At 45.7% G+C, this 25,647-nt stretch overlaps 2 protein-coding genes across 2 annotated transcripts; both read right to left on the reverse strand.

The window, feature by feature from the left end:
• Positions 1-2,860: 2,860 nt before the first annotated feature.
• Positions 2,861-4,355, reverse strand: LOC131288483 (uncharacterized). Its single transcript, XM_058317620.1, has 3 exons — positions 3,916-4,355; positions 3,040-3,777; positions 2,861-2,951 (listed from the first exon to the last, which is right to left on the reverse strand). Exons 1-3 carry the CDS (start codon positions 4,353-4,355, stop codon positions 2,861-2,863), a joined length of 1,269 nt encoding a protein of 422 aa, XP_058173603.1.
• Positions 4,356-12,232: 7,877 nt separating this feature from the next.
• LOC131288415 (oxidative stress-induced growth inhibitor 2-like) lies at positions 12,233-19,882 on the reverse strand. Its single transcript, XM_058317547.1, has 5 exons — positions 19,813-19,882; positions 16,414-16,619; positions 16,241-16,324; positions 13,849-14,558; positions 12,233-13,638 (listed from the first exon to the last, which is right to left on the reverse strand). The coding sequence occupies exons 1-5, from the start codon at positions 19,880-19,882 to the stop codon at positions 12,492-12,494; spliced, it is 2,217 nt and encodes a 738-aa protein (XP_058173530.1). The 3' UTR covers positions 12,233-12,491.
• Between the last annotated feature and the right edge of the window lie 5,765 nt (positions 19,883-25,647).

Raw genomic sequence — 25,647 nt, forward strand, 5'->3', positions numbered from 1 at the left:
GCAAAAACGGTTTCTTATTTTGTCCAAGCACATCAGTATTCCTGCACGCGCCATGCGCCATACAGATAAAACATTAACCTACTGTTTTTCCCATTCCGGATGAATCATGAGGATTACATGCCTTTTTAATGACATAACCTTTTAGCCATTATTAGAACCCATACACGCATGTGTGCTGAAACACACACACACACACTGAGTAGTGTGATACATGCCGTTTCTCGGCACTTTCCTTTTCCGTGCGTGGAAAATTTCACGGACAGCAAGGATGTAGAACATAAGGATGCGGCGGAGAAAGTGAAGCCGTTCTCGGTCACGAGCGGAACACAAATCAAAAGCGACCCCGCGAGCCGGCACCGGGGTTTTTGCACTTGCTTATTTATACCGATAGCGAAAAGCGACCATTGCAATCGAGGAAAGAAGAAAATAATAAAACGCATCACATTAATGGTGGAGAGTTTTCTTTTCGTGTGGCTCCTCCATTCGACCTACAGTACGTCGCAAGGGGTCGGTGTCAGTTGGAAACCGAAAGACAATGGGAAAACGCGAGTGTGCGAATGAATGAGCCCCAAAACTTTGCAAAAATACCAGTTTCGGTGAATGTGGAAAAATAAAACCGAAGCGAAGGAAAATGTATGCGCGTGTCTTGAGGCTATATAATCGCCGCATCGTTCGATATAGAGTCGCTTACAATTTCTCCTGTTCGTATTTCTTGGCGTGTTTTGCTTTTTTGTTTTTTTTTCTCGGCCAAACTTTATCATCCCCCGAAACTGCCACCCCTTCGGTGGCTTGCTTTTGCCATGTTGTCATCGTTTTCGGAATGCCTCGAAAGCAAAGCCACTGGAATGGCCAGGAATGGTTCGGAGGGCTTGCAGAGAGGCTGCACCTTTCGCTCGGCTGAAAGAAAAGAGGGCAGGGGGGTGTGTCGTGGGGTTTGGAAACGGTTTTATCGACCAAACCAACGGACGGCTCCGAAACTCTCTCTTTTTTTTTGTTGGTCTGGGGAAGGTCTTTCTTTCATTTCGGTGCAGATCGAGGCGCCCTCAAGACCGAGCTTGGTCGCCGGTTTCTTTTTACGTACGCTTTTCGCGGATATCGGGTGTCTCCGGTGTGTGGGCAAAGGCGGAAGACATTTTTCGTGGACAAATCTAATAGTGGCAAAAAAGAAAAAAAACATACAAACACATACACCTTAGCGGATAAGAGCTTTGGCACACAGGCTCACGAATGTAAACCTTTCCCCCGGCCAGTCCGGGGATCCGTCGTGGATGGTTTATGGCATTGGTTGGGTTCCATAAATACACATACGCGATGGCGTTTATTTTCTTATTTTCTGTGAGCTTTCGAGGGAGGAGAATGGGTCCGTTTTCGGTTGGGTTTGATCAACAGATTGCACCAGACGCTCTTGTGCAGCGTGCAATTGTGAAATGCAGGTGCTTTATGAGGTTTTTGCTAAAAGAACCCACACTGCGGAGTGCATTAATTATGTACCTCAACGCAGTAAAAACTTTCAAATGCAAGTTCATTAGGAACAACTTAAAACAACTAAAACACATATTCCATGAAAAAGGAATCTTAGCTTAATAAACAACGTTGTACGATAAGTGCTTCAAACATGTCAAAGGAGAAATGAACAATAATAGCTAATTATTTAAAAAATTAAGTTTGAATGTAAACCGTGAAACAGTTGAAATGAAAAAAAAGGAAAACCAGTTGTAAGTTTTTTTTTAAATTGTCCTATGCCATCGTTTTATCTTCAAAGGTAGATCTCGTTGTTGTAAACAATTATTCAAAAAACCCCCCTGCATAACACTCCGTTTAACAAAAGCGTCTTTACAGCCGCCACGACAATGGCTGACGGCTTCATTATTTCCGAAATAAATACCAATTACTTTTGCTTTCCCGGCTTCCACGCACCGTGACATTAACCGACTTTTCTCCCGAGTGTCACGAACACAACCAATCCGAAAACCGCCGGTGCTCCAGTTTCCGATTAACATCTAACATTTCATTCATTGCATCTGGCCGGTCGCGGAATAAGTTTATCTTAAATTATTCGCCGCCCTTTCGCTAGCGAACGGCCGCTAGCCCAGGCGCCGACCCAGCGGGGGGAGGCGTTATAAATTAATAAGGCTTTCTAAAATCATTCGGAAGGAAACCGAGAAAAAAGCCAGCCTTCGCTTGGGACCGAGCAATACCTTTGGTGGTTGAAAAAAACCTATCCGAAACCTACCCATCCGGCGCCTAACGATCGGATATCGAACAAGCAAACCCGGCCAGTAATAACCTACACACCCCTGCATTTGAGGGGTTGCAAGCATTTCTCCAACTCCCCCGGCCGTTGTTTGGTCGTGAAAGAAACGAATGGCATCACCCCGAAGCAAAAGGGGCAGAGGAGAAGAAAAACGGTAAGCAACAAACCCACATTCGATACTAACAATCACAATAAAACGGTCCACCCGATCGGTTACAGTGCGTAAAAATGAGGTAAGATATGTTTATTTCATTTCACAGTACAGTGCGTTTTTTTATGGTTTAAGGAGTAAAAATAACGAATCAACAGAAGATTGCGATAAAAAAAAAAACACATTGAATGCATCAAGTCGTTCCCACCTTCCCTTGGGGCACGTGGGTTGTTCTGAACGACGTCGAGCTAGTCGTTGATTCATTTCGTTGGTTGACAAATAGGAGCCCCGAGAAGTAGAAACCTAATAAAGTAACAGTCGTACCACGACCTATACGACACATCTCATCTGAAGGAACGGCACACTGGGACCTGGTGGAGGCACCTTGGTGGGGTCGTTTTGGTGTTTGGCATTTGAAGGAAGAAGGTCACCTCATATTTACTACCGCCGGTGCCTCAGAAGTACTCGAAGAAGTTGTACGGATTCGTGAACACCGTGTACGGATACACGTCCGAGGTGAGGGCAAACAGTTCCCCGCGGACCTCGCTGTAAGTAGGGAATGGGAAAAGAACGGCGGGAGAGGTTTTGAGAAGAGATTTCTACTGGAATGGTTCTATCCCTATCTCGTGCCTACCTGCGACGATCTTCCATGTAACCCATCCGGTAGTTGCGCGGATAGTTCGCCTGCTCGCCAACGGCGACACACTCGAGCGGTTTCGGCTGCGCCAGGAACTGGTACTTGAACGCTAGGTTGTAGAACACCGGGCAGAGTCCGTGCGAACCCAGTGGTGGCGGACCGGCGGCCGCCTGCCGGAGCCCACACACTCCCATGCGCCAGTTCTGGTGACACTTGTTCGGGAACTTCGTGCCCTTGTCGATGCTGGTGTGGATGCACTGGACGTTTTTGGCCGCCGAGTGGAAGTTGCGCTGCTTGAACATCCGATCGCTGTCAAAGCCGGGCCCGGCCATGTCGCAGGTGTCGATCGCTTCCAGCTCGTTCGAGCCGATCTGGTTGCCGACGTCCAGCGAGAGCTGCGCGCCGAAGCTGAACCCGAACATGTACAGCCGCTCGAACTGGACGCCCTCGTAGCGTAGCTGCTGGAGGAAGTGAAGGAGCACGTCCCGGATGTCCCGGAATCGGCCCACCAGTCCCCCGTAGCCACCGCTCGAGAAGGCCGAGTAGTCTACGCAGGCGACGCACCCACCCCGGTACTTCCGGAGGTTCTCCCGGAGGTCTGCCACCCACGGGACTTCGTAGCAGTTCTCGCGCCACCCGTGTACGATGATGGCGAAGCGCTCGTCGGGGCTGCACTCGGTGCCATTCAGGAGTCGATCACCGTCGGAGAGGGTCGTCATCTTGGTCAGGTTACCGCTGGTTAAAGAAGGAAGGTGTAGACCCGGTTAGTACTAATTGGGAGGGAGTATCCCAATCCCACTCTCTTCCGGCGCTATGCAGCTGCAGACGTGGAGTATCGTTAAAGTACCCACGCACCTTCACTGTGGAACTTACTCATGGTAAAACCGGAACAATATCTTTTCCTCGAACACCGAACGGCGCGCGTTGGGACGCAGTACTGGAATTGGCAACGGTGACGGAGGTCTCCGCTCCTCGTCGACCATATCCTCTGGATCCATTACGTAGTCGTCGCCATTTTTGGAAGCCTCCGTCGTTGAGCTCCCATTACCGCGATCGTTCATTGTGGTTGGAACTTCCCGTGCGTCAGCCTGGGGAACCGCATCGTCGTCGGGGAACTCAGCTAAGTCGCTGTAGAAGTCCTCCTCCGGTGGCAGAAGTTGTCGTTGGCGTATCCTTTCCAGTCGTCGCTCGCGAATACGGCCCACCAGCCGACCACCACCGAACACCCGCGCTCCATCGAGCAGCTGCAAGCCGGTGGTTAACAGTACTATGACGACCACCGACACCGTTGTGGATCGCCCGCACGAACGCATCTTCCCTGCTGCCACGGTCTGGCGTTACTGATCGAAAATGTATGTACATATCAATCGACCGTCCCGCGGAACCCGGCGTGGTCGACCCGAACCAAACACCTTACACCAAAAACTACAACCACAACGCACCGAAACCTTTTCCCCCAAAAACCTCCTACCACCGAAAAGGTAGGCACACTGAAACCTTTGCCTTCCCGTGCGCCTCGCAAACCGGACTCGAGTCACCTCGCGCTGATGTGTCGCGAACGGGACAACCTCATCGCGGCCGGAGCCTTTTTTTTTCTTTTGGCTTGGTGTTGGTGTGCCACTCCGCAAGCCACCTGCCATCCGCGCGGTGCAGTCAAGCGAGGATACCCCCCCTCGCCGTGTGTGTCGCGTCTTTACCACGACGACGATGTTTTCTTTCCTTTTGGGGGCAAACGATCTACCTTCACCTACATCTTCGGCACCTTGCTTCGCGCATCTTCCGCCCCGGGGCGAGGTTGGTGGCCGGTGTCGTTGGCCTTACCGTACGACCCGGTCTAAGGCACGAGCTGACGAGCTGCCTTCCTGCCGGGGGGACCGCGTGGCAAAACGTTATCTCGAAATGTCGGCGACACCGAGCTGGGAAATGGGAAGACACAAACGTGGAGACCATAGCGCACAGTCTCGAAGGTACCGTTGGGAAGGTGGTTAATTTATTAGGAACCTGACGGGGTTACTCCCTTCGCCACCTGACCAAGAGACCAAGAGGGAACCAAAAAATGGGGGAAAAAACAGCAATTAAAAATCACTGGTAGTGAACACCGAAAAACTATTAAGGTGACCTTAAATCGTGCACCTCACACCACATACCGTCTACTGATAGCACCAGAACCCGGTCTGTAACAAATGCACCGGAAGTCAGGTGCGGCTCTCCGAACATGCGAACAACTTCACTACGACACGTGAAACTTAAATGGTCGATGTGCAACGACTTCTCTATTGATAGACATTTTGCTCTCCCTAACCCGCGGCTTAGGGGAACTTGCTAATTGCCTATCCCTATCCCATCACCAAACACCACGAGGCAAATAAATATTGTCGCAAATATTAAACGGAACCGCTCATCTTCCCGAGCGATCAATAAACGCGGCCGTGTAGGTTTTTCAGCTCGTGCGGTGATCTAATATGTATGTGGGATTCGTCATCATCATCATCATCATATTCTTCATCACTGAAGTCTAGTATACTACAGCGGTTTAACCCATGATATGTAAATGGTGCGCGGAGAGTTATAAACTTTAAATGTGTTGACAGATATTACCATTTTCTATGTGCATCGTTGATGTTTTGATTTTTCATATGATAAACGTTAACACATCGTTTACGGATGGTTTATAGCAGAGAAGGACATAAGCGCTGGTTGAAATGGAAACAGATTGCCAGCTAACAACCTTCATAATCGATTGCTGGTTCGGTATAATGCATTTTGTTTGTTTTAGGTAAATCTTTTCATTCTCAATATGGTGACTATCAATTTTGATTTGTAAGATACTTAGGCTACTTTAATCATTCCAAATCATTTTGAAGCAGATGTTTTATGTAGATCACTTTAAGACAAATTTATATAATTTTACGAATCTAGAAAAAAACGAGTTGACTTTGACCTAATATTTCAAATCATTTTGAAGCGGATGTTTCATGTTGAACACTTTAAGGCAATTTTATGTAATTGTTATAATTTAGAAAAATGAGTTAGCATACGTCAACAAAATAATCCAAACAATTTTGAAGCAGATGTTTGTTGTTGAACTCTTTGAAACAGCTTTATATAATTTTTAGAATTTAGAAAAAACCGAGTTGACTTTGACAAAATATTTCAAATAATTTTTTAAACGGATGTTTTATGTTGAACACTTTAAGGCAATTTTATGTAATTGTTATAATTTAGAAAAATGAGTTAGCATACTTCAACAAAATAATCAAAATAATTTAGAAGCAGACGTTTTATGTTAAACTCTTTGAAACAACTTTATATAATTTTTAGAATTTAGATAAAAAACTAGTTAGCCTACTTTAACCTAATATTCCAAATCATCTGGAAGCAGATGCTTAATGTTGAACGCTTTAATACATTTTCATGTTATTTCTATGATAAAAAAAAGAGTTAGCATACTTTAACCAAATAATAATAAATAATTTTGAAGCAGATGTTTTATACTAAAAACTTTAAGGCAGTTGTATGTAATTTTTAGAATTTATGGAAAATAGTTAGCATACTTTATGTTAAATATTTTAAGACACTTGTATGTAATTGTTAGAACTTAAAAAAGAGTAGGCTGGTTGGATTTCACTGTTTGTTTCCAGGGGATCACAAGTAGATCGCCATATCAAACGTAATGCGGTTTAATTACATCCAGTCTTGACCTACCTAGTCCACCTAGCGTGTACTAAGTGACATGATGAGCTACTAAACGGTTCCAGAAGTGGTTGGAAAACGGGCCCTACTAATTAGGTAAATTGTAGACACACCGTCCACCCAAAGCCCGTAATGGTTGCGCGCCTCGCGTGCATCCACCAGAACCACTCCCTCGGTCGCATATTATTACAACCCGGCCCGGCATCGGCATCAAACGCCGCAAATCCCCGACAGAGACGCGCCACGACCAGTGCTAAATGACCCCGATTCACGTGTGCCAACATCTGGCAATCAAGGGTGCGTAATCCGGCTCTCGGTAGCAATTCTATTCGCCGTCCGTTTGCCATCCACCATTGGGGGGAAGCAATGATTGGCAAGGCGCCAGCGGACCCATCCCCACTGTCTGGCACGTGGTTCGGTGTGTCGGGAGGTTCACTTCCAAGCGAAAGCCTATCCTCCTGCCGACGTTGACCCGCCGGGCACTTGGGTGGGATTACAGTATTTTGACTTGGCTCTTCGTCGTGTGCGAATTGATTCATCGTCGCCTTCAGGTGAGTTGACCAGAGAGACCCTTACATAAATCACTGTGCAGCACCGGACTCACACGTAACCCACACCTGGGCCGTTGGGGTCAACCACCAAAACTGGGAACGAGAAGTCAAAACTCAGAATCAAGTCTTGCTTACGAACAGACCAACGTCAAGGAAGCGGCGCTCGAAATCGGCGACAATCTCGCCGGATCCGAGGAACGGATATGGCTCCCCGAATCATAGACGTGGAGTCGTACGGCGAGGCCTAACCATGGCCACGACGCCCCCGGATCCGCGTGGAGGAGTATCGTTTGTCTCCTTTCGGAGGTGGTTTGCTTTCGGTTTAAGTGCACGTGTGGGCGATACGCGACGCTATGACGCTGACGGGCTCGCAGGTACTGCAGGGTTCAGCTCTCAGGTGAACGACAAGGAAACACTTATGGATATTCACCTCCACGGCGGTACGGTTTAAGGTTCGCTGCTTTCGCTAGCTGCTCAAACTTCTATTGGCGAGATCAATCGCTTTGTACATGCCTCGGGGGCTGTGGTTTGATCGACAGGTTAAAATCTATCACCGGTCGTTGTGTCATTCGTAAATATAGGAACGATCGAGGAAACATTTCATCGAAACGTGTGCAGCTCGGATTTTTTGTTTTTTGAAAGGGTTGTAGAATGTTTTAACTCGCTAAATTTTTGAGAATTAAATATGGTCTCAGAGGTGGATCATAGAGTAAGAAAACCATTGCTTGGGCTCGAGCTTTGTGCTGTTTACCTTATTTGTTTGGAAGTTAAGTTGGAATTCTATTAATTATTTTACCAAGAAATTGTATCCTTGTCTCAACAAAAATTTGATGACTTTTTCGATGTACTTTCAGTAACAGTGTAAATAACAGTATTCACCTGAAACAACAAGCGTAGATCTATGGAACAATTCTAGACCGTTTTCGTGATTTTTAACGAGAAGATGAGACATTTAATCCACTGATTGGAGTCAAGGAAATCTTTTTTGAGAATATATAAAAGAAAAGTGAAACTATCAGAATGGATTCAGGATAATGGAGCAAAATAAATCTCTGATATGTTTTCAAACATAGAGATAATCCTTAACATTTGACTTTATCCATTTCAACAGCTTCAGAGAAAAGATCCTTTTTTGGTTCTGAAACAACAAATTAGTTATTTAAAAATTTAATTTTTTTTTGAAAATTATTTAATCGTCGGTAAATTGTCGCTTTATCTAATAATCAACATTAATAAACTGTTGAAATGTGTAACAGTTTTTAAGGCCTTAACTTATGGCTACTTGGGGCCTTTAGAACCTTTAGTCCGCTTTTGTATGGTTTCCTGGACTTCAGTACAATTACATGTAATACTAGTATATGTGCTTCTATTCTGAAATAACTGTTGGGAAATTTAATCGACACTGCCTGGGCAGCCCATAACGTTGATCTTATTCTTTATCATTTGAGCAACTAAAAAGAATCTTCCTGTCAAAGATTTCTATGTGAAATGTAACTTGGAGGGAGCAAATAATTATTATAATTGATTAAACTATCTAAGAAGCGTTCCGTTTAAGGCAAAACTCCCAACAGAAAATGCTGCCAACTTCGGCAACTCGCGTAAACCAAAACAGTGCTTGTACGTGGGCGAACATGGTATTGGGAGTCGTCATGGCGCGTTATTATAAAATCAAAAAGCTATTCAAGCTAAAAACTGTCCGGGCAGACAGAGATCTCCGTATCTGCAGGAGCTGGATGAAAGATTGCATGCGGTATGGTCGGTTTGGACGCCTCGGTTTTGTTGGCCCCTTTCTCACTCTTTCTGGTGCTGTCCCCGCAATACTTTCATCCCGAGAAGATCGAAACATTTAACACTGCCACCCCCGTAATGAGCCGCCCCATAGGAGTGTGGTTTCTGTCCTGTTTGCTCCAGATTTGGTAATGAGAATGATATCATTTTTCCTACGGCTCTCGTCGTAGTAGCGGAAGGCAGCATCGCCAAAAATGGGTGCACAAGCGGTCGGGATGGAACGCACAAGAGCGTCGTGGTGCCGGATGATGCGAGTTCAAAAAGCCAAACGGTACCAAATAGGAGATGATTGCGTCTCGAGCGAGAATGGGAATAATGCTCAGCATAGAAGATGATACAGTGATGCAATTGTCGGATTGCTGGGAAGCTTCCATTTGCGAGCGGGTTATTATTGAGCGGTGCATTTCGAACCGTAGGTGGATGCGGTGCTATATCACGTGTTTAATTAAAGCAGATGACTACTCTCAAGTTCAATTGTTTTATCAAGAAAAACACGTTAAACAAACTTATCCGACAGAATATAGGATCACCCTCAAGCGATATGTTGCTTACCACCTTAAATCGACACTGTGCTTTCCCGATAGACGAATTTTAAATTGGTACATAGGTAAATTATAAACAAACTGAGTTCGTTTGGGACCATATTTTACATTAATCGAGACTACTGCAATTATTGACAATTTGTATTTCTTCATTCAACGGTTCATTCAACAACCAACTTTGTACAGAAGATTGTATGCAATCATTGGATAAACGAGCCCTCTATATGTGACATGTGGAACTAACAACTGATTTACGCGCCAAATTTCTCAAGTCGCACGTGCTTCTCAAGACTTGCAAATTGTGCTGACTCTAAATTTGCTCTCTTTTCTATTTTAATTTTTTAGGTAAAGTCTTAACTTTAATATCAAAAATCTAATCAGCAATACCAAAACAATCAATGAATTATTAACATCGTTTTCGGAGTGAGTAGCAAGAATACCACATTTCGTGTACTTTCTATTTTTGCATTATATTTTCAACTTTCTATAAAAGAAGAATAAAACGTAACAATTCGCGTAACGCCATGTTTTGATTTGCATTTGATTTGTTGTGTTGGTTTTTGTCACTTTTCCATTCCAGCACCTTCGACGGACGCGGAAGGGATTTCTCGAATAAAGCCGGATAATCCACGAAACCTGAACCACGCACGCACACACATAGTCACTTAAGTAACCGTTTTCTATATACAAGTTAGGTTCTAATGTAACGTTAGTAAAGAGTCATAATAATTTAGTAGCGATACTATGGTAGTACATCGGCTGCAGAAGCAGTTTTGTTGCTGTTTGTTGTGTTCGACTTCTAGTCTACCCTGTTTGTTTGTTTGTTTTTTTCTCTTACGAAGTTTCTCTATCTTCTTGGGAGTGATAAGAATTGGTTGGATTTAAACGGTTTTTGCGATAAAAAGAAGTGTAATCAAAATGATACTTTTTGAGAAGATAAAAATAGTTCATGTTGATCGGCGAGAAAATACACAACAGGATCTTGGGTATATTTTAATGCGAAAGAAACCGTTCAAACAACAAAAGATCTCGTAGAACGGTTCGCTACTCGTAACGTACACAGGCAACTCTATTGCGGTTCTGTAGGCTAGTTCTAAAACGTACAAAGATCAGTCTCTAGGTTGTTGCCTCATGCTGCTAGGGATTTTATTCACTAACGTACTCTCTTCATTTCGAACTTCATGCTACATCTACCCACGTTCGTCTCTATTGCTCGTCCACCTTTCACCGAAAGAAGTTTGGTTTTAGAATTCGGTTAACCGTCACTACCAACATGGTCAAGGTTCATAAGGGCTACGGGTTGTTTGGTACATGATAATATTTTACGTTTTGAGTATGTGATCCAGCTCGCTATTTAATAGAAACGAGTAATTGTTTTGAACTCCTTGAAGGTCCATGAGAGACAAATTGTAATTCCTTATTGCAATAAGTAAGTGTTAAAAGACGTTACTTCCGTCTTCTTATTTCTGTCATACCAATCTAGACTGTACTGCTTACTGTAAAATATATTGAACATTTCACTGTGTTTATTACTACTTCCGGCATGAATCGTGGAAAAGATTTCGTATAATACCAATCCACCGTTTTTTTCTGTATGAGCTTACTATATATTAAATGGATGGATCCGGATGGGTTCGCCCAATAAACAACCGACTGCGACAAGGACTAAGGCAGATTAAGTTTCCTTTTTTTCGGCCTGTTTTTAGGCACAGGTTAATTGTGAAAGTAAAGACACATATTTTATAATTTTGTGCCTTGGAAACCAATGTACTTCCAGAGGTATAAATGGGAGAATCAAATTTGCGTTCGTTCGTTCGGCGGTTGTTAAATGGGCGAGGTCGGGTAAATGGTTCATAAAAAATAATAAATTATTTAAAGCCAACGCTATAAGAGTAAAACGAAACTAAATCACAGACTGACAGTAGTAAGGAACGATGGTTCCATCATGAAGCTTCGGTAGTGTTGTTGGATGGTAGGATGGTTGTGTAAACGAACGTACTGAACGGTCACCATTTCTATGTCTCAAGCTGCACCAGGTGTTCTACTATTGCTTATGTAATGCATCCCACTAGAGCTATTGGTTATGGACATCGATGAATATTTCAAGCAGGATACAAGTGGCGGCATCGGGGCCACAATGGAGAAGAGTATTTGTAGGGCATATATTGCTGGGAATGTTTGTGGGGTTCGTAACTGTGATGAAGACTGTAAGTTTGGAACAGTTAAAGGCGAAAGTTCAAGCGCTCTCCGAACGATTATTACAAAACGTATCTATCCGTAAACAGTTGCGGAAGAAAAAATATGCTTTCTCCCAATTACTACTTAACATAAAACAATTTTCTTTTGATTGGTACAAAGCGATAGTAAACGTAATAAGTTATTGAGAAGGAAAGTAACACCCTCAAGTAGTCTGTAGTACAATCACAAACAATCAATGTACATCGTTAGCGTCTTAGTTAGTTAGAAACACGTTGAAGAGTATTTCTGCTGCCCACCTGGCTAGTGATTGTTTTGTTCTGGGTTTGTTCTCACGCGCTTGTGCCATTGCCTCACCGTGTGCGTGGACCGCGGAACAAATTATCCACCAAAACACACACACACGCGCGCGAGTGAGCGACAGGCGTCCAAATATTGCAAATTGACCGTGCGGATGGTTTTCCACAGAAGCGAAAATGATCCTTCGATCGACCGATGGCAGTAATGCCCCAAAAAATAAAGCAGTCGCAACCGGCAGAACTCAAACGAACCGGGGTCTGCACCAAATTGCCGTGGTGTTACAAACCGGGTGGGGGAAAAAGAACACCGGGTGTCCCAAGCCATACGTTCACGCAATGGGTTGGGAGGAACCACGGTATTGAGTTTCTCACCCTTCCGCTCAATCGTTCTCCGTCAGCTTGTGTAACGCGGCCGTAATACTGAGCGCTCCACCGGGAATGAAGCGAACGAAGTTGTCGCCTACCAGTGGCCCCATCGCATACAGACCAGCGTAGGGCGTCCGCAACACAGCGTTCGTGTACTTGTCCACATCTATGGGATTGTTCTTGCAGTCGATGGGCTTCGCCGGATCCTCACCGAGGCCCATCCCGGAAGCGGCGCACAGTACAAACGATTCCTTCGCCTGGACTTGGCGCTCCTTTTCGTCATGCTGGCAGTGGCCCACCGGAGGGATGCTAATGGCGCTGTACTGCTGCTTGTGGCGAGGCTTATCGGTGAGGTTGATGTGTTTACATTTGGCACACATGTTCTTCAACCAGAACAGCTTCCGGCCTAGCCGCGAGAACAGCAACTGCTCGGTGAAGGTCCACATTGTCATCGGCTGCGCTGAGTGCTGCCGACCGAAGCATCGATCCAAGACATCCTCTTCCGGTTCCGAATCGGGACAGTTTATGACGGCCGTGGCAGGAGGATAGGGCGCAAGCAGCTGACAATGTGGAGCAATTTCCGTACCGTTCGATTGTTTTGCACACGTGACCGACGAAATGAAGCGTAGATCGGGTCGGGAACCGATCAGAATAGCACAGTAGGATACGTCCAGCTCACGTCGTTCGCCCGTCTTCAGATGCTGCACGGTGACACGGTGCGTTTCGCCATCTCCGATCGCCAGATCGACGATCGTGTGCTCCGGCAGCGGTGTGTACAGTTCGTGCTTGCGATTGGAGTCCTTCATCATCTTGTGCACCTCGTGATACTCCGGGTACACGTTGCCCGGGAGCATCTTGTCCAAGCCGGCCGTTCGATTGCGATATACGTGCACCACTGGGATGCCGGACGAGCGGCAGATGGTGACTGCGTCGGCGGCGCTCAGTCCCGCACCGACGATCAGAACCGGTTTCAGCTGTGTGCGCGCATGATCGTCGTACTTTTCCAGCGCCTGCTCGAGGTGCGGAAGTTCATATTTCACCCACGGCATTTGGAGCCCTTCACCCTTGACGCCCAACCGGTTGGCGAGGTCGGAGGCACCGTTCGCGAGGACAAGGTTTTGGCATACGACCGTAAAGCGTTTGCTCGTTGTTCGATTGAATCTGCAAAGGATAAAAGTGGAAGTGATGATTTAGTAAAAGTGTTCAATGCAGCTTCTTTTAAAATTGTAAAGAAAAGCTATTCGATCCTCCCAAACATGTTCAAGACTCACTTGTTCTTTAACAAGGATCACTATTCTTCACACTTGCAAGTAAGTAATGGTCTGTTGGAATGACGATGAAGCATGTTGCTTCGTAGTTGCGAAAACTTACCCAGCCACGATCCATCGTCCGTTCTGCAACCGCTCCGGAACAGTTCCGCATTTGGTGTCCAGTGGAACCACCGTCGTCACGATCGTCTCGTTCATGAAGAACTTCTCCAGCCCCATCTCCGCTACGTAGCTCTCGTAGTACTCGGCCACGCGCGATATCAGCGCCCGGGTTTCAACCTCCTTCGATACCTGGCGCTTCAACGAAAGGTTTCGCCGTGGGGGATGCAGCAGCTTCGCGTTCACCTTGCCACTGCGCTCATCCAGCACGGCCACCACGTTCCCGTTCGTGCCGTGTTGCTGCTGCTGCAGCTGCTGGCCCCGGTTATTGTTGGCATCGGCGCGCACCACTCCATTTCGTGCACATCTGCCACACTTCGCTAAGGGCACTTTCGATTGTCCGGTTCGTTTTTCACGCTTCGCCAGCTCGCTGCATCTGACACAGCCGTGCACCTCGGCCCCGACCGCCCGTTCGTGTCCCTTCTTTCGGGGTTGATCGTGGCGCAGGTCAACGACGTGAGTCGGTGGCACCTTTAATTCGTCACCTGTCAGAGCTTGCTCGTGCTCCTGCGGTGCGGGATGACGAGCTTCCCACTCGGCGAAGGGAAGACCGGGCAGCGACATCCAGGCAGCTAGTGACAGTGTGCGCAGGTTCGGATCCATCCGATGCCAGGAACCGCCGGGCGGTCCTCGTCCGAGCACGAGGTGATCGATCTGCAAAAACAAAACAAACACAACGGCACGGATTAGTTTGCGTGGTGCGTGGACAAACCCGAGCAGAGCCAGCGGGTTGGGGAAATCGGGTATACGGGTTGATGTGTCCATAAATTAAACGAAGCAAGATAGGCGGAGTGGTGCGGAAAATTAAATCGACTGCAAATTACTGCTAATCGATTATTATGTCAATCGTGTGTCGTGTGTGTCTGAAATACCGCTTTCCACACGGTTGGGTAAAGAAAACAAACTTCAAGTGGCGTTCGCTTCAGATGGCGGTCCAACACATTTTTGCACCGTTTACGAATTTATAAAAGTCGGCAAAATTGGGAGAAACACAAACACAAGGGAGCGGGGGAATGTAAATAGTGTCGCAAATAAAACCACTCTAGCGTTTTAATTCAACATAATCATCAAAAATCGGGCACGAGTCGATGGGAAGCCGAAAAAAATGAAAACGATAAATGATTTTCAGGCATGACACCGGACAAGATTCATGCATTTCCCATAATAATCTCTCCCGCTTTGATGGGCTTCTGGTTGATACATCCGAACGCGCACCAGGACCTCCGTTTTGCATAATAAATCGGGCATGATAATTGTGCACCGGCCTGTGTGTGCGTGATTGCGATATGGGTCGCACGTGCGACAGAGCAGTTTTACACTTTCGCCTCACGGCTGATGGCTTTAAATTGGTTCAATTTACTACCGGTAGTACTACCAAGTGTTTAATTTACCGATTGAAGCAATTATGTTGATACGGTTTGTAGTACAGTTCAGACATAAGGGAATGGTTTACTAATATTGTTTGGAAGATGCAATTTTCCTTGAAGCATAACAAATGTTTTTAATTTAATAAAAAAAAAGATTAAAATCTAAAGAGTTTATTGTACTCATTTATATTAGCAAGGTTACTCTTTTTTAGTTGAACACTAGCCCAATGTGCCATCATAAAAAAATGTCCATTAGCTATTGCCTACTTTACAACGAGATAAAAAATAAGATACACGTGATTCAACGCAATTGGACAACGAAGAGGATGAAGGGAAAAGTCGTAAACAGGAGATAAAATGTTTGCTCTCCTTTCTTTATCTCCGTTGACATAGACTAGAAGCGTGATACATTATGGTCCAATATTTGATTAGTGATTATAAGTCGGGTGCGAGGTCAAGTGCGCGTCATCAAAACCCATCACCACCATCGCTGCACCGGTGCATGAAAATCCCGTGCACAAACTACTAGAAACTGATTGAAACAACGGCAATAAGTAGTTTCGTTTTCAATTACGCCTCGGTGTTGTTTGTATTTCGATTTTGTTTGTCATTTATCTTCCTCCTCTGAAGATAAAAGATACCCCGTGGTTGGTAAATATTTATCCCGATGACTATGGCGGTACGAACCGGGTGGGTGATAACGAAACCATCGAAACTCCAGTGGCTCCCACTCCCGGTGGCACCTGGCGCGAACACGGGGTGTGCGAGCGTGCACTTAAGCCCCACCCGGAAAGTCATGTGTTGGGTGACGTGCCTGATTAGAGCGGGCGGATAAGAAAATTATTGGTCGAAATAAATCAGCTCCGCGTATCGGCCTTATCGTGTAGCTTCGTGGACAAAGTGTGACGCCGGGGGCTGGTAAAGAGGGGTGGGCTCGACTCGCATGTTACATCAGATTTTGAACTTTACCTGCTTCTCCGGATGGTACCGGTATTCGACCATCGACGGCAGATCCATCCCGAGATCGGCACACGGGTGCTGTAGGCTGTCCAGCTGCAAGCGAAAACGCAGGAGAGAATAGTTGGGATAGTATCAATATTAATCTCTTCCCGGGGGCGACCGAGGGACTTGATGGTACTTACCAGAAGGGAGACAGGGTTGGTGCTGCGTCCTTCCAGCCCATCGGCTAGACTGAACAGGTCGTGCTCGACCAGGCTCTTCTGTGCGTCGTAGTAGTTCAACCGTGCCCGCAGCAGCTCGTCCGGGTGCTTCTGGGCCTTCTCCGGCGACCAGTAGGGCCAGTGGCCCGCCAGCATGTACGACAGTGATATACCACTCGGTCCATTGCCTGTGTAACAAACGGGTGCAAAATTCATTAGTCGATCGAATAATAGAGAGAGAGAAGGGGTGTGAGAACGTTGAAGAGAAGTAGTGCCCGGCGCCTGTTTCGTTTCTGCATCGCAATGAATATTCTAACCGAGTTTCGCTCGCCTTGTTACCATGGCCGGGCCAGGGCCGGGAACGCTGGCGGTGCCTGGTGAAGTAACAACCAAGTTGAAAGGCTAGAGGTTAGTGCGATGCACTCGCCAATGTCTTTTGATTAATATGAATTACCCTCGGTTTCGGAGCCGGCAAGCCAACGTCCAGCTGTTACTTACGCCCAATTAAGCGACGCGGTCCACATTGCGAAGATCATTGCCAAGGCAGTGGGTGAGTACTAGAGACATCTGGAGCTCTATTGCGGGATCGGCAAAAAAAAACTTATCAGTCTCCAAATACTTTAAAGAACGTTCCAGAATGTCTGACATCACTTGGTCCGAACATTACATTGAGATTGGAAATTGTGCTTGATCATCCAGGGACTCATCTTCGTTCCCCCACCCCAGGACTTGGCGAAAGTGAACGCATTAGCCTAATGTATGCGAGTTCAGCAAGTATAAAAAAGCACTCATTCAAAGAGGAGAGAGACATAGTCCAATAAACTCCGCTAATCTTATCGCCGAAACCTCCGCGGTCACGATCATCGCCGCAAGGGGTCCATAGCCTCCGCGCACATCTCTTCTCCCGGGGGCCGTGAGTGTGCGCGCCTGCGCTTATCAAAAAGACGGACGCCACACCATGTGCGCGTCGTCGACGTTAGTCATCAGCGCGCACGTCGGTTCGCGCCCGTTCACGTCAACACAACGAGCCCCTCGTGAACAGCTGTTTGGACCATAAATAGCCGGACGCGACCGAGTCACACACACACACGCGGTGAGGCGATAAGCGAATGGCGTGGACGGACGCACGGACGCGGCCTTTGATTGTCAGGGCGCACGTTTTCTGTCGTGCGCAATCGGTCACTGGCGCACGCGAGCGATTTATCAAACCGTGTGCGCTTATACCGGTACGGACCAGATACCAGACATGAGGATGAGGACAGGCTAGGCGGTGATCACTTTGCGCATGATCTTCTGCGCAAATGGAACCGCTAAAGGCTAATGGGTTTTTGCTGATCGTGCTGAGAGTGGGGGAGGAGTTGGAAGATCTCGTTACAATGCGCGTTTTTATCACGAGCGACACATGGAGATGATAAACAGTTTGCATACAGCGGCCTACCTTCCGTGGGGACCACGTGGTCAAGGTTAAACGTGGGCGTGTATGCAAGTCACGCAGGACGAAGTGGTAGGTAAAGGAGGACAGACATATTTTAACACCTTTTCTAGTAAAGAATACTTTTTTCTCCACTTCTCCAAACCTGTATTTACATGATCTTTGTGGGATGGTGTTTGCAGACTTCTCGAAGCTAGAACTATCTAGACGCATAATTTTTTGGGTACCATTCAATGATGGTCAGAGTAGCATGAGTTTGCAACAACAAAATAACGTCATACAGCAAAGTAACTGCAAAGCAAATAGTTTAAGTGCACAACACCGGCGACATATGTGACGGCAAGTACCAGATACAGTGGATACTGATGGATGATCTAATTGTCGGTCTCGTATCATTTCCGTGACGGTGATAAATAAAAAAAAACAATTAGGTCTTCGTACCTAATCTTATCTTCAGGACGGCACTCGACACTCCGAAGACGCCAGATCGATGATTGATGCAGACATTTGGTGCGTCTGATCGGTCAAATCCTGAAAATGTTCTCATCGTTCAAAACACGCAGGTGGTAATCGATTATTAAGACCGATTGGTGAAGTTCTGGGAGCCAGTAAGCTATTTCCCAGGAATTTTTAAAGGATCAGGATCACGTGAATGATTTTAGCTACAGCCTTTTTTTAGCGGCTCGCTATCTCATCGGGTTTAAAAGGACCTTGACGAGAGTCATTCAACGTCAAGTAGTTAAGATTTACGTTACGCTCGTTGAGTACGCTAACCTTCCTCAGGTCGGCCCGCTTAAATTAACTCACCCGACACGTGAGCCCGCCACGAACGGGCACGACGTAAAACGTAATTCCGACTGTATTATGCTTTTCCAACGGGCTTGTTACGTTTGCGGGTTTGGTTTAGAAAATATTGTATGTTTCCTATCGACAACGACGATGCCGGGAGATAAGGGTATGCTACTTTCTCCAATCTTTCCGCACCGCAAACCACAACAAAGGGTGCTGGATTTAGCCGGGACTGTCTAATCGTTTCAAAGATCAATCCAATGAACTTGCAACATGTCAACGTTTCATATTTTTCCTGCTACAAATTGATATTTCGGAACATTGTGCAACAATGTTGTTACAATCTGACTACGGACAAACGATCAATTGAACCTTTTGTAGAATTCAAGCTGCGAACGAACAAATGTTTACTCTGCGCAAGTCAAGACGCGGAAGACATTCTACAAAACCTGCGGCCATACAATGGATCATTATTTCTCCTTCTCGGAAGAAGTTCTAATAAACCGCTTATCGGACGCGGTGATGGTGGTGGCTTATCAGCGTGGAATTTTCCACCCGTTCCGGAAGAGGCCGCTCATCAGAATAATGGATCCCGTTTTTACCCAAAGTTATCTGGCAGGAACCGTGTTTAGGTTGATTGAATTCCAGCGAAAGGAGGATTTTTGATGCGGTCAGTGATTTTCGAGAGAATGACAGTGCACTTCTCCAAGTAGGTCTAGATGTAGGTGTATCTCTCATCGGGAGGTTGCTTTGCGGTGGGATAAAATCGGTACGCAAGTGGTACACCGTCCTCTGGCTTAAAGTCGTTACGCTGATTCACGAATGTTGCTGTTTATTTAATTGCCTGCCTTTTCCAAATTCTGCATGGTTGTGAGTGTTATACCAGGAGAGGGTAGAAAAAAAGAACTGTGAACAACAGCGTGTTAGTGATGTGCAAATTACTAAGCAAATTTTGTAGGCACAACACGGTACACGTTTCCATAAATGTTGTAATGAAAAACATTTTGGCTGTCGATGCATCGATATGCGTGGCCGAATTCAAACATCTCTATATGATTAACTTTCCTTCTACATGGAGATCACCAGCGATCACGATCCGGCAATACTTTGATACTCCGGTCGTTACACTGAGTTTCTAAAACTCTCCCCTCTACACTTACCAATGATTACCACATCCTTGTAGATGGTGTCCTTGTGCAGGGGGTTGCCTTTGCTGCAGATATCCTTCATTTTGTGTGGTTTGTTATATTATTTTTCCGCTCCGTTTATTGCACGAAACTGCTCAACTTCCGGCCCGGTGTACTTCTTCAGTATTCCGAAAAGCGCCGACCGCTCAAGGCTAGCCAACCAGACGGACGCAATTGTTTGCAGCTTGCTTTTCGGCCACTCTGTAGTGCACTACTAGGTACTAGGTTCGCCGCGTTCAGCGTTCACAAGCGTGTGCTAACACTGCCGCCACAGCACCCAATCACCGGCTCGGCGTGAAGAGAAAACTAAAAACCGAAACCTGCCTTCTCGGCAGCTGATCTTTACACGCGGCTCGCGAGGTGTGTCGTTCGTCTCACGACTTCACTAATAGCTAACACTCTAATTTCTAATTGCTACAAACGCACCGCGCACGTCACACACTTGCTCGAGATCTGGGACGATCACTGGCGATCACTACGGATTGAGGAGGACTATCGAAGTGTGATCGCTCTAAATTTCTCCACACTCCAAACTTCTGCTGCCAAACGTTTGCTAACCTCGTCGGACGAAACACTGTCCTTCTTAAGTCGGTGACTGTGAGGCTATAATCACCTCGCCTTCTCGAATGCTCTGTCGTCTCGAATGCGGTGAAGCAAACCGCGTAAAGATTGCAGATAATTAGCGTCCGACTTCCGCGCCGTAGTAAAGCTCGGTTGCAACTCCGCCCGTTCGGAGTCGAAGCGTCTCTATTTGTAGTTTTGCAATCGCACCGTCGGCCTACTATCTCGTCGGCGAGCTCTCGTACAACTGACCAGCGTCGGTCCGGTTCGAAGTACGTAAAGGTATATTTTATTCGCGAGGCACCCTTTTACCGCGTGGGGTGGCTTACAACTGTCTCGCGGAGAGATGGCTTATGCGTCCGTCGGGTGTCGACCGGAGAGTGAGAGCGGACTATGTGCTGCCTGCGTGTGTTTGTGTGTTCGTCGAGCGGGATCGGAAGCGCTAGTGGACCCATTCGCGACCGGATTCAAACTGATGGAGCGCCCCGGCGTGTTGGGTAATTTTATTCGCGAGTCGGTGGCCGCCCCCCGTCAACGTTTGCCACCCCACACTGAGGGCGATGGTGGTGGTTGTGTGTTTGAGTAAATGGTCCTACGGTCTTCTTACCGCCGGCTTGCTTCCCGCCGCGCTCACAATGATGCCATTCACGTTGGGCCAGCGTTCGCGGAAGGAAAAACCCGCGTGGAAGATGAATCGGCCTGGGCTCGCCGGTCCCCGCGGTCGTGCTCAGCTTCTCAGCACACTCTGTGTGGATGTCTTCTCACTTACAGCTCCTTTCGCTCTCGTCCGATATCGAAACGACGATGCTTCACTCTCTAGACTTCTCCGCAACTATATCCGTTGAACTTCGTTGATTTCACCGACTCCCGGGAGAGACGGAGCGCGCTCGGGCTCGGGTTCCGGTTCGGGGCCAGTCCTGCATCCGATGTCGTCATGTGTCGCACGTCCCCCACGTCGGACCGGGATCCACCACAACCTGCGGCGGCATGTCATTTCACGATTTAGCGCGCCAAAGTGGAAGGCGTGCGTTCGCACAACACAGTTCGCGTGCAGTGCGGTGTCCACGCACCCTATCTTCACCTGCTTACTTCGACCTCGCTTTAATTAAGAACATTAAGAACCACACACAGGTACGCCAATCAACCGGCAACCCTTTGGGCAGTTTTACTTTGCAACCTTAACATTAATCTAAACGGCTTGCCACCTCGTTGTCGCGTGTGCACTTTTCCATTCAGCACGGCGACGATGCGTTCGGTAGCGAACTTCGGATTACTGCTCGGGTCGACCGATTGCTGCTTGTGGCAGCCCTGCAGGTGCAACACCCCCGTACTATCGATGACGTACACGGTGTCCTAGTTTACAATCGTCCTGCATAGTTGCCCGCCGATGACTTAACTCCTCAGTTCGGTGGTATAGGACGATTACCAACCAACTGCAGCTATGACGTTATCGAACGTTTCTCCGTAGACTGAAGGTTGGGTCACAATCGATTCCGACATTGCTTAATTCCTTGTGCTGTTTAACTTTCTCTGCTGAACCCTAAAAGAAAGAGGGAGAAACATTTCACAATTATTTCAAGTTACGGAAGAGCTAATTAAAGTAATGTTTAAGAAATGTTGCTTTTAAATCTAAAAATGTTATATCAAACATCTAATCTTAGATACAAAACAAGATAAGAAGAAATTTACACTCCGCAAAGGATCCACAAACCAAATTGAAGTTTATTTTTAAATTTAATTTGTAATTACAATATTTTTATCTTGTTATTCTTCTTGGTGTAACGACCGACTTGGACATGCCTGCCCATTTTTTAAAGTCTTTTAACCGAATAGTCCTTTCGTATAAAACAGGGCTTGGTCCTGGTAGGAATTCGAACCCACGCTCGGTGAAACATTTTTTTAAATGACATACATCTATTCAAAATACTTGGTTTTTAACTACACATTTTCATTGTTCATTCTATAGGTGCATAGCTTAGCTTGCAGCTTCGTTGCAAATCTATGTATATTTTATCTATGTTTTGTATATTAATGTTTAACTCTTCGACGTTTGCATATTTTTACTTCGTTGATTATTTTTCTTGTTATTGAAAAGAAATGATTTGTTCGAAATCAATCCACCAAGCTCTGTGAAAAGGCATGCTGCTGTACTTCATATGCAAAATGCGATAGAAAATCGTAATTAACCAAAAAAGTATGTAGTTTCCAAACGTGGGGAATACTTAAAAACCTATAACCTCGTATGAGTAAAAAACAAACCACGTTAGTATAAATGAATTAATATTCTAAATATAAATTTCACAAAAAAATTGTCAATACGAAAACGCTCGTTGTGTTGGTTCTAACCCACGTTGTAACACGATGTTATGGTCGAGAGGAAATAAAACTTAAATGTTCGATTGCAACAATCATATTAAACTGAATTTCTTCCCTCCCCGGGGGCCACGTGACATTAACCTCAAATCGTACCGTTACGTAAGTCGATTTTATCTTTCTAGAAGTTATTGCTCGCTTGCATTATGTTTCACCGTGATGGGCAACAATGGAAAAAGTTGTTTTCGCGCGTTCGGCACGACGTGGAAAATTAACACGATGTAACTAAATGTGGCACCCGCTTTGATTAACCGCTGCTGCTGGGGAATGGTCAACGAATGGTGCCTGGGGAAGGGATGCCGACGAGAGGGGAGGGTGTAGAAATCGATCCGTGTTCGATGTGTATCACCCCCAGTGGCATGCATGCAGGGTGGGGCTGATTTTCCCACCACGCGCTTCGCTTCCACGCCCCATTCTAGATACTATTTATGGGATGGTCGTAACGATTGCACTTGCTGCAGCAGCAGCAGCAATGCACTTTAGCAAAATTGCAATTCATTGCAACTGAAGCGATGTCGTCTTTAAGAGTGAGAGTTAACGATTTACCGAGGTCAGGGCGATAAAAAGACAGTAGCATTGTGTAAGAGAAAGTAACCAGAGAGAGGAGTAGAAAAGGGTTACGGATTAAAATACTGCAAACGTCAAGTCATCGATTCAAGTATAGGTGACTTTTTATTAATGTCTTCCACTGTGACCTACCGACTAACTCATACAGAAGTTGAGTAAACAGAAGTACAGTAGGTATGGTAGCTGATAGAAAGCTAAAGTAATTGATTGAGTATCTAGAACACAAAGCCGGCAGACGCATTAGTGGTCACACCGCAGGAGTAAACAAACTCATCAACTCTAATGCTCAACTTGGCATGTTATCGCTGGGAATGGTGTCATTTATCGACACCAGCCACCGCAGACATGCGAGCAACCGATTTGACGTGAGTCAACCTATTTGGTGACGTTCAAAAGGAGAAAAGAAAACTATAAAGAGTGCTACCTCTTTTTAGGAAAAGTCCAAAAATAATCGAAATATCGGAGGTGCAACTAACAAAATATTTATTACGACCGTGTACGTCCACTTTCCACTAAAGAGGAAACATTAAAACAAAAATGAAACATGTCAGCCAACGACAGGCTTAAGAACGAATGATTAGTCCTTGAAGAAACAATCTTTAGGTCGGGATAAGCCCCCCATCGGACAAAATAATCGCGAAATTATCACTCAAAGACAAAAAATAAACAGAAAAACAGCAGAAGACAACCTCTTATTTCATATGTAGCAAGCCTGCCTGTTACTAATAGCAGATTATACAATCGCAAGTCGTGGCCTCGCGGCGAATTTGATAGATTTCAGGCCCCCCCATGGAATTTGCATTTGTTTCTTTGCACACGCGGTTAGATCAAGTTGTGTTTACGGTTCAATGCAATGATTAGCTTGCAAGCAGAACCAAATTGGGTTGGAAAAAAGGATCCAAAGAGGGTAGAAGGCAAGGTTCAATTATGAATTATTCTGGCTCCAAGATTGTTATAACGATTCTTTTTGTGACTTTCTTTTCCGGCTTTACACGAGTCGATCATCAACATAACCACACTGGCCGCCGAAGTGAGCAAAACCTTCACTTAACATCTGAGTCGGCGATCACCGGGATGACCTGGAACGGCAATTCATTGCCATACGGTTTATTTTGCTAGTGTTGGGTAATACATTTTCGTGATTGCGTTGTTGTCTGACAATTTCAGAAACGTTGCTGATAATGTGGTTTCCATCATGTTTACATTGCATGCAGAGCGATTCGCAGAATGCGGCCTTTGCCCCAAAGATGATTTTTTATGTCCTGTTCGGTTGATGGCCCTTTTTTGTAATATGCTATGTCGCAACAGAATTTTATTATACAACTAGATGCATATAAAGTGTCTTAAAAATTGTCAGAGGTAATTTTCAATAAGCTAAATATGCTGCGAAGTAACAAGAAATCGTTAGAAAATATTCTTCGAAATGTGAACAGGATGTCAGAACTTGCACTAGTTTTAAAATGTTTTACATTCTTAAGTTTATATTGAGTTATTTTTTGTCCAGTCCAACTCAATAAATTCTTTTGCATTACATTCATCGATTAACGTTTAAATACTTTGCTTGATCATTTAGGTTCCCAAATTCACCAACAAAATATACTACGGCAATTAATCATAGAAGTATATTTCCGCTGTAACCATTCCGTATTAAGTACCTCGTCGCTAGTCCAAGGATTCTACGGGGCATTCCAACCTGAATTCAGTTCATTACGAAATATTAATCTGATAACGTCGTAAATGGCATACCATTTATTACGCATACATTCAGTAAGAACCCAATGCGTACATCAGAACTGGGTATTTCTATATTCCATAGCTCAAACAGAAGGATGACGAAAATTCTGATAGAAATTTCATGTCTTTAGACTGTCCAAAGATGAACGCTGCCAGTACGAATGTTTATAGATTCATCGGCTTCGTTGTTAACAAATAATAAAAAATAAACCATATCAGGGAGCTGGAAAGTACTACCAACTTTTTGCGACAGGGGTATTAAAATCAGTTTTGATGCAAAGGAAAGTAAACAGTCAACAAAAGCACACATCGAAGTGGATCGTGAGTGTTGACTGTACCGCTAATCTGACGGTAATTTCTGCGTCGAACAGCGTCTAGAACAGGTCGAACGCTGCGGTAAATCGATCCAAATTTCAATCAGCCACTCGAGCTCGTTCTATGCTTGACCTACACAAGAAATAGTGAGCCCTACACGCACTCTGCTCGTGAGCGCTAGCATGGGCCGCCCGCTCACACCATGCTGACACTACGGGGACAACCTACATACCCAAAATTACCTTCCCTACCTACACT

The sequence above is a fragment of the Anopheles ziemanni genome, chromosome 3 (assembly GCF_943734765.1).
Source record: "Anopheles ziemanni chromosome 3, idAnoZiCoDA_A2_x.2, whole genome shotgun sequence".
NCBI lineage: Eukaryota > Metazoa > Arthropoda > Insecta > Diptera > Culicidae > Anopheles > Anopheles ziemanni.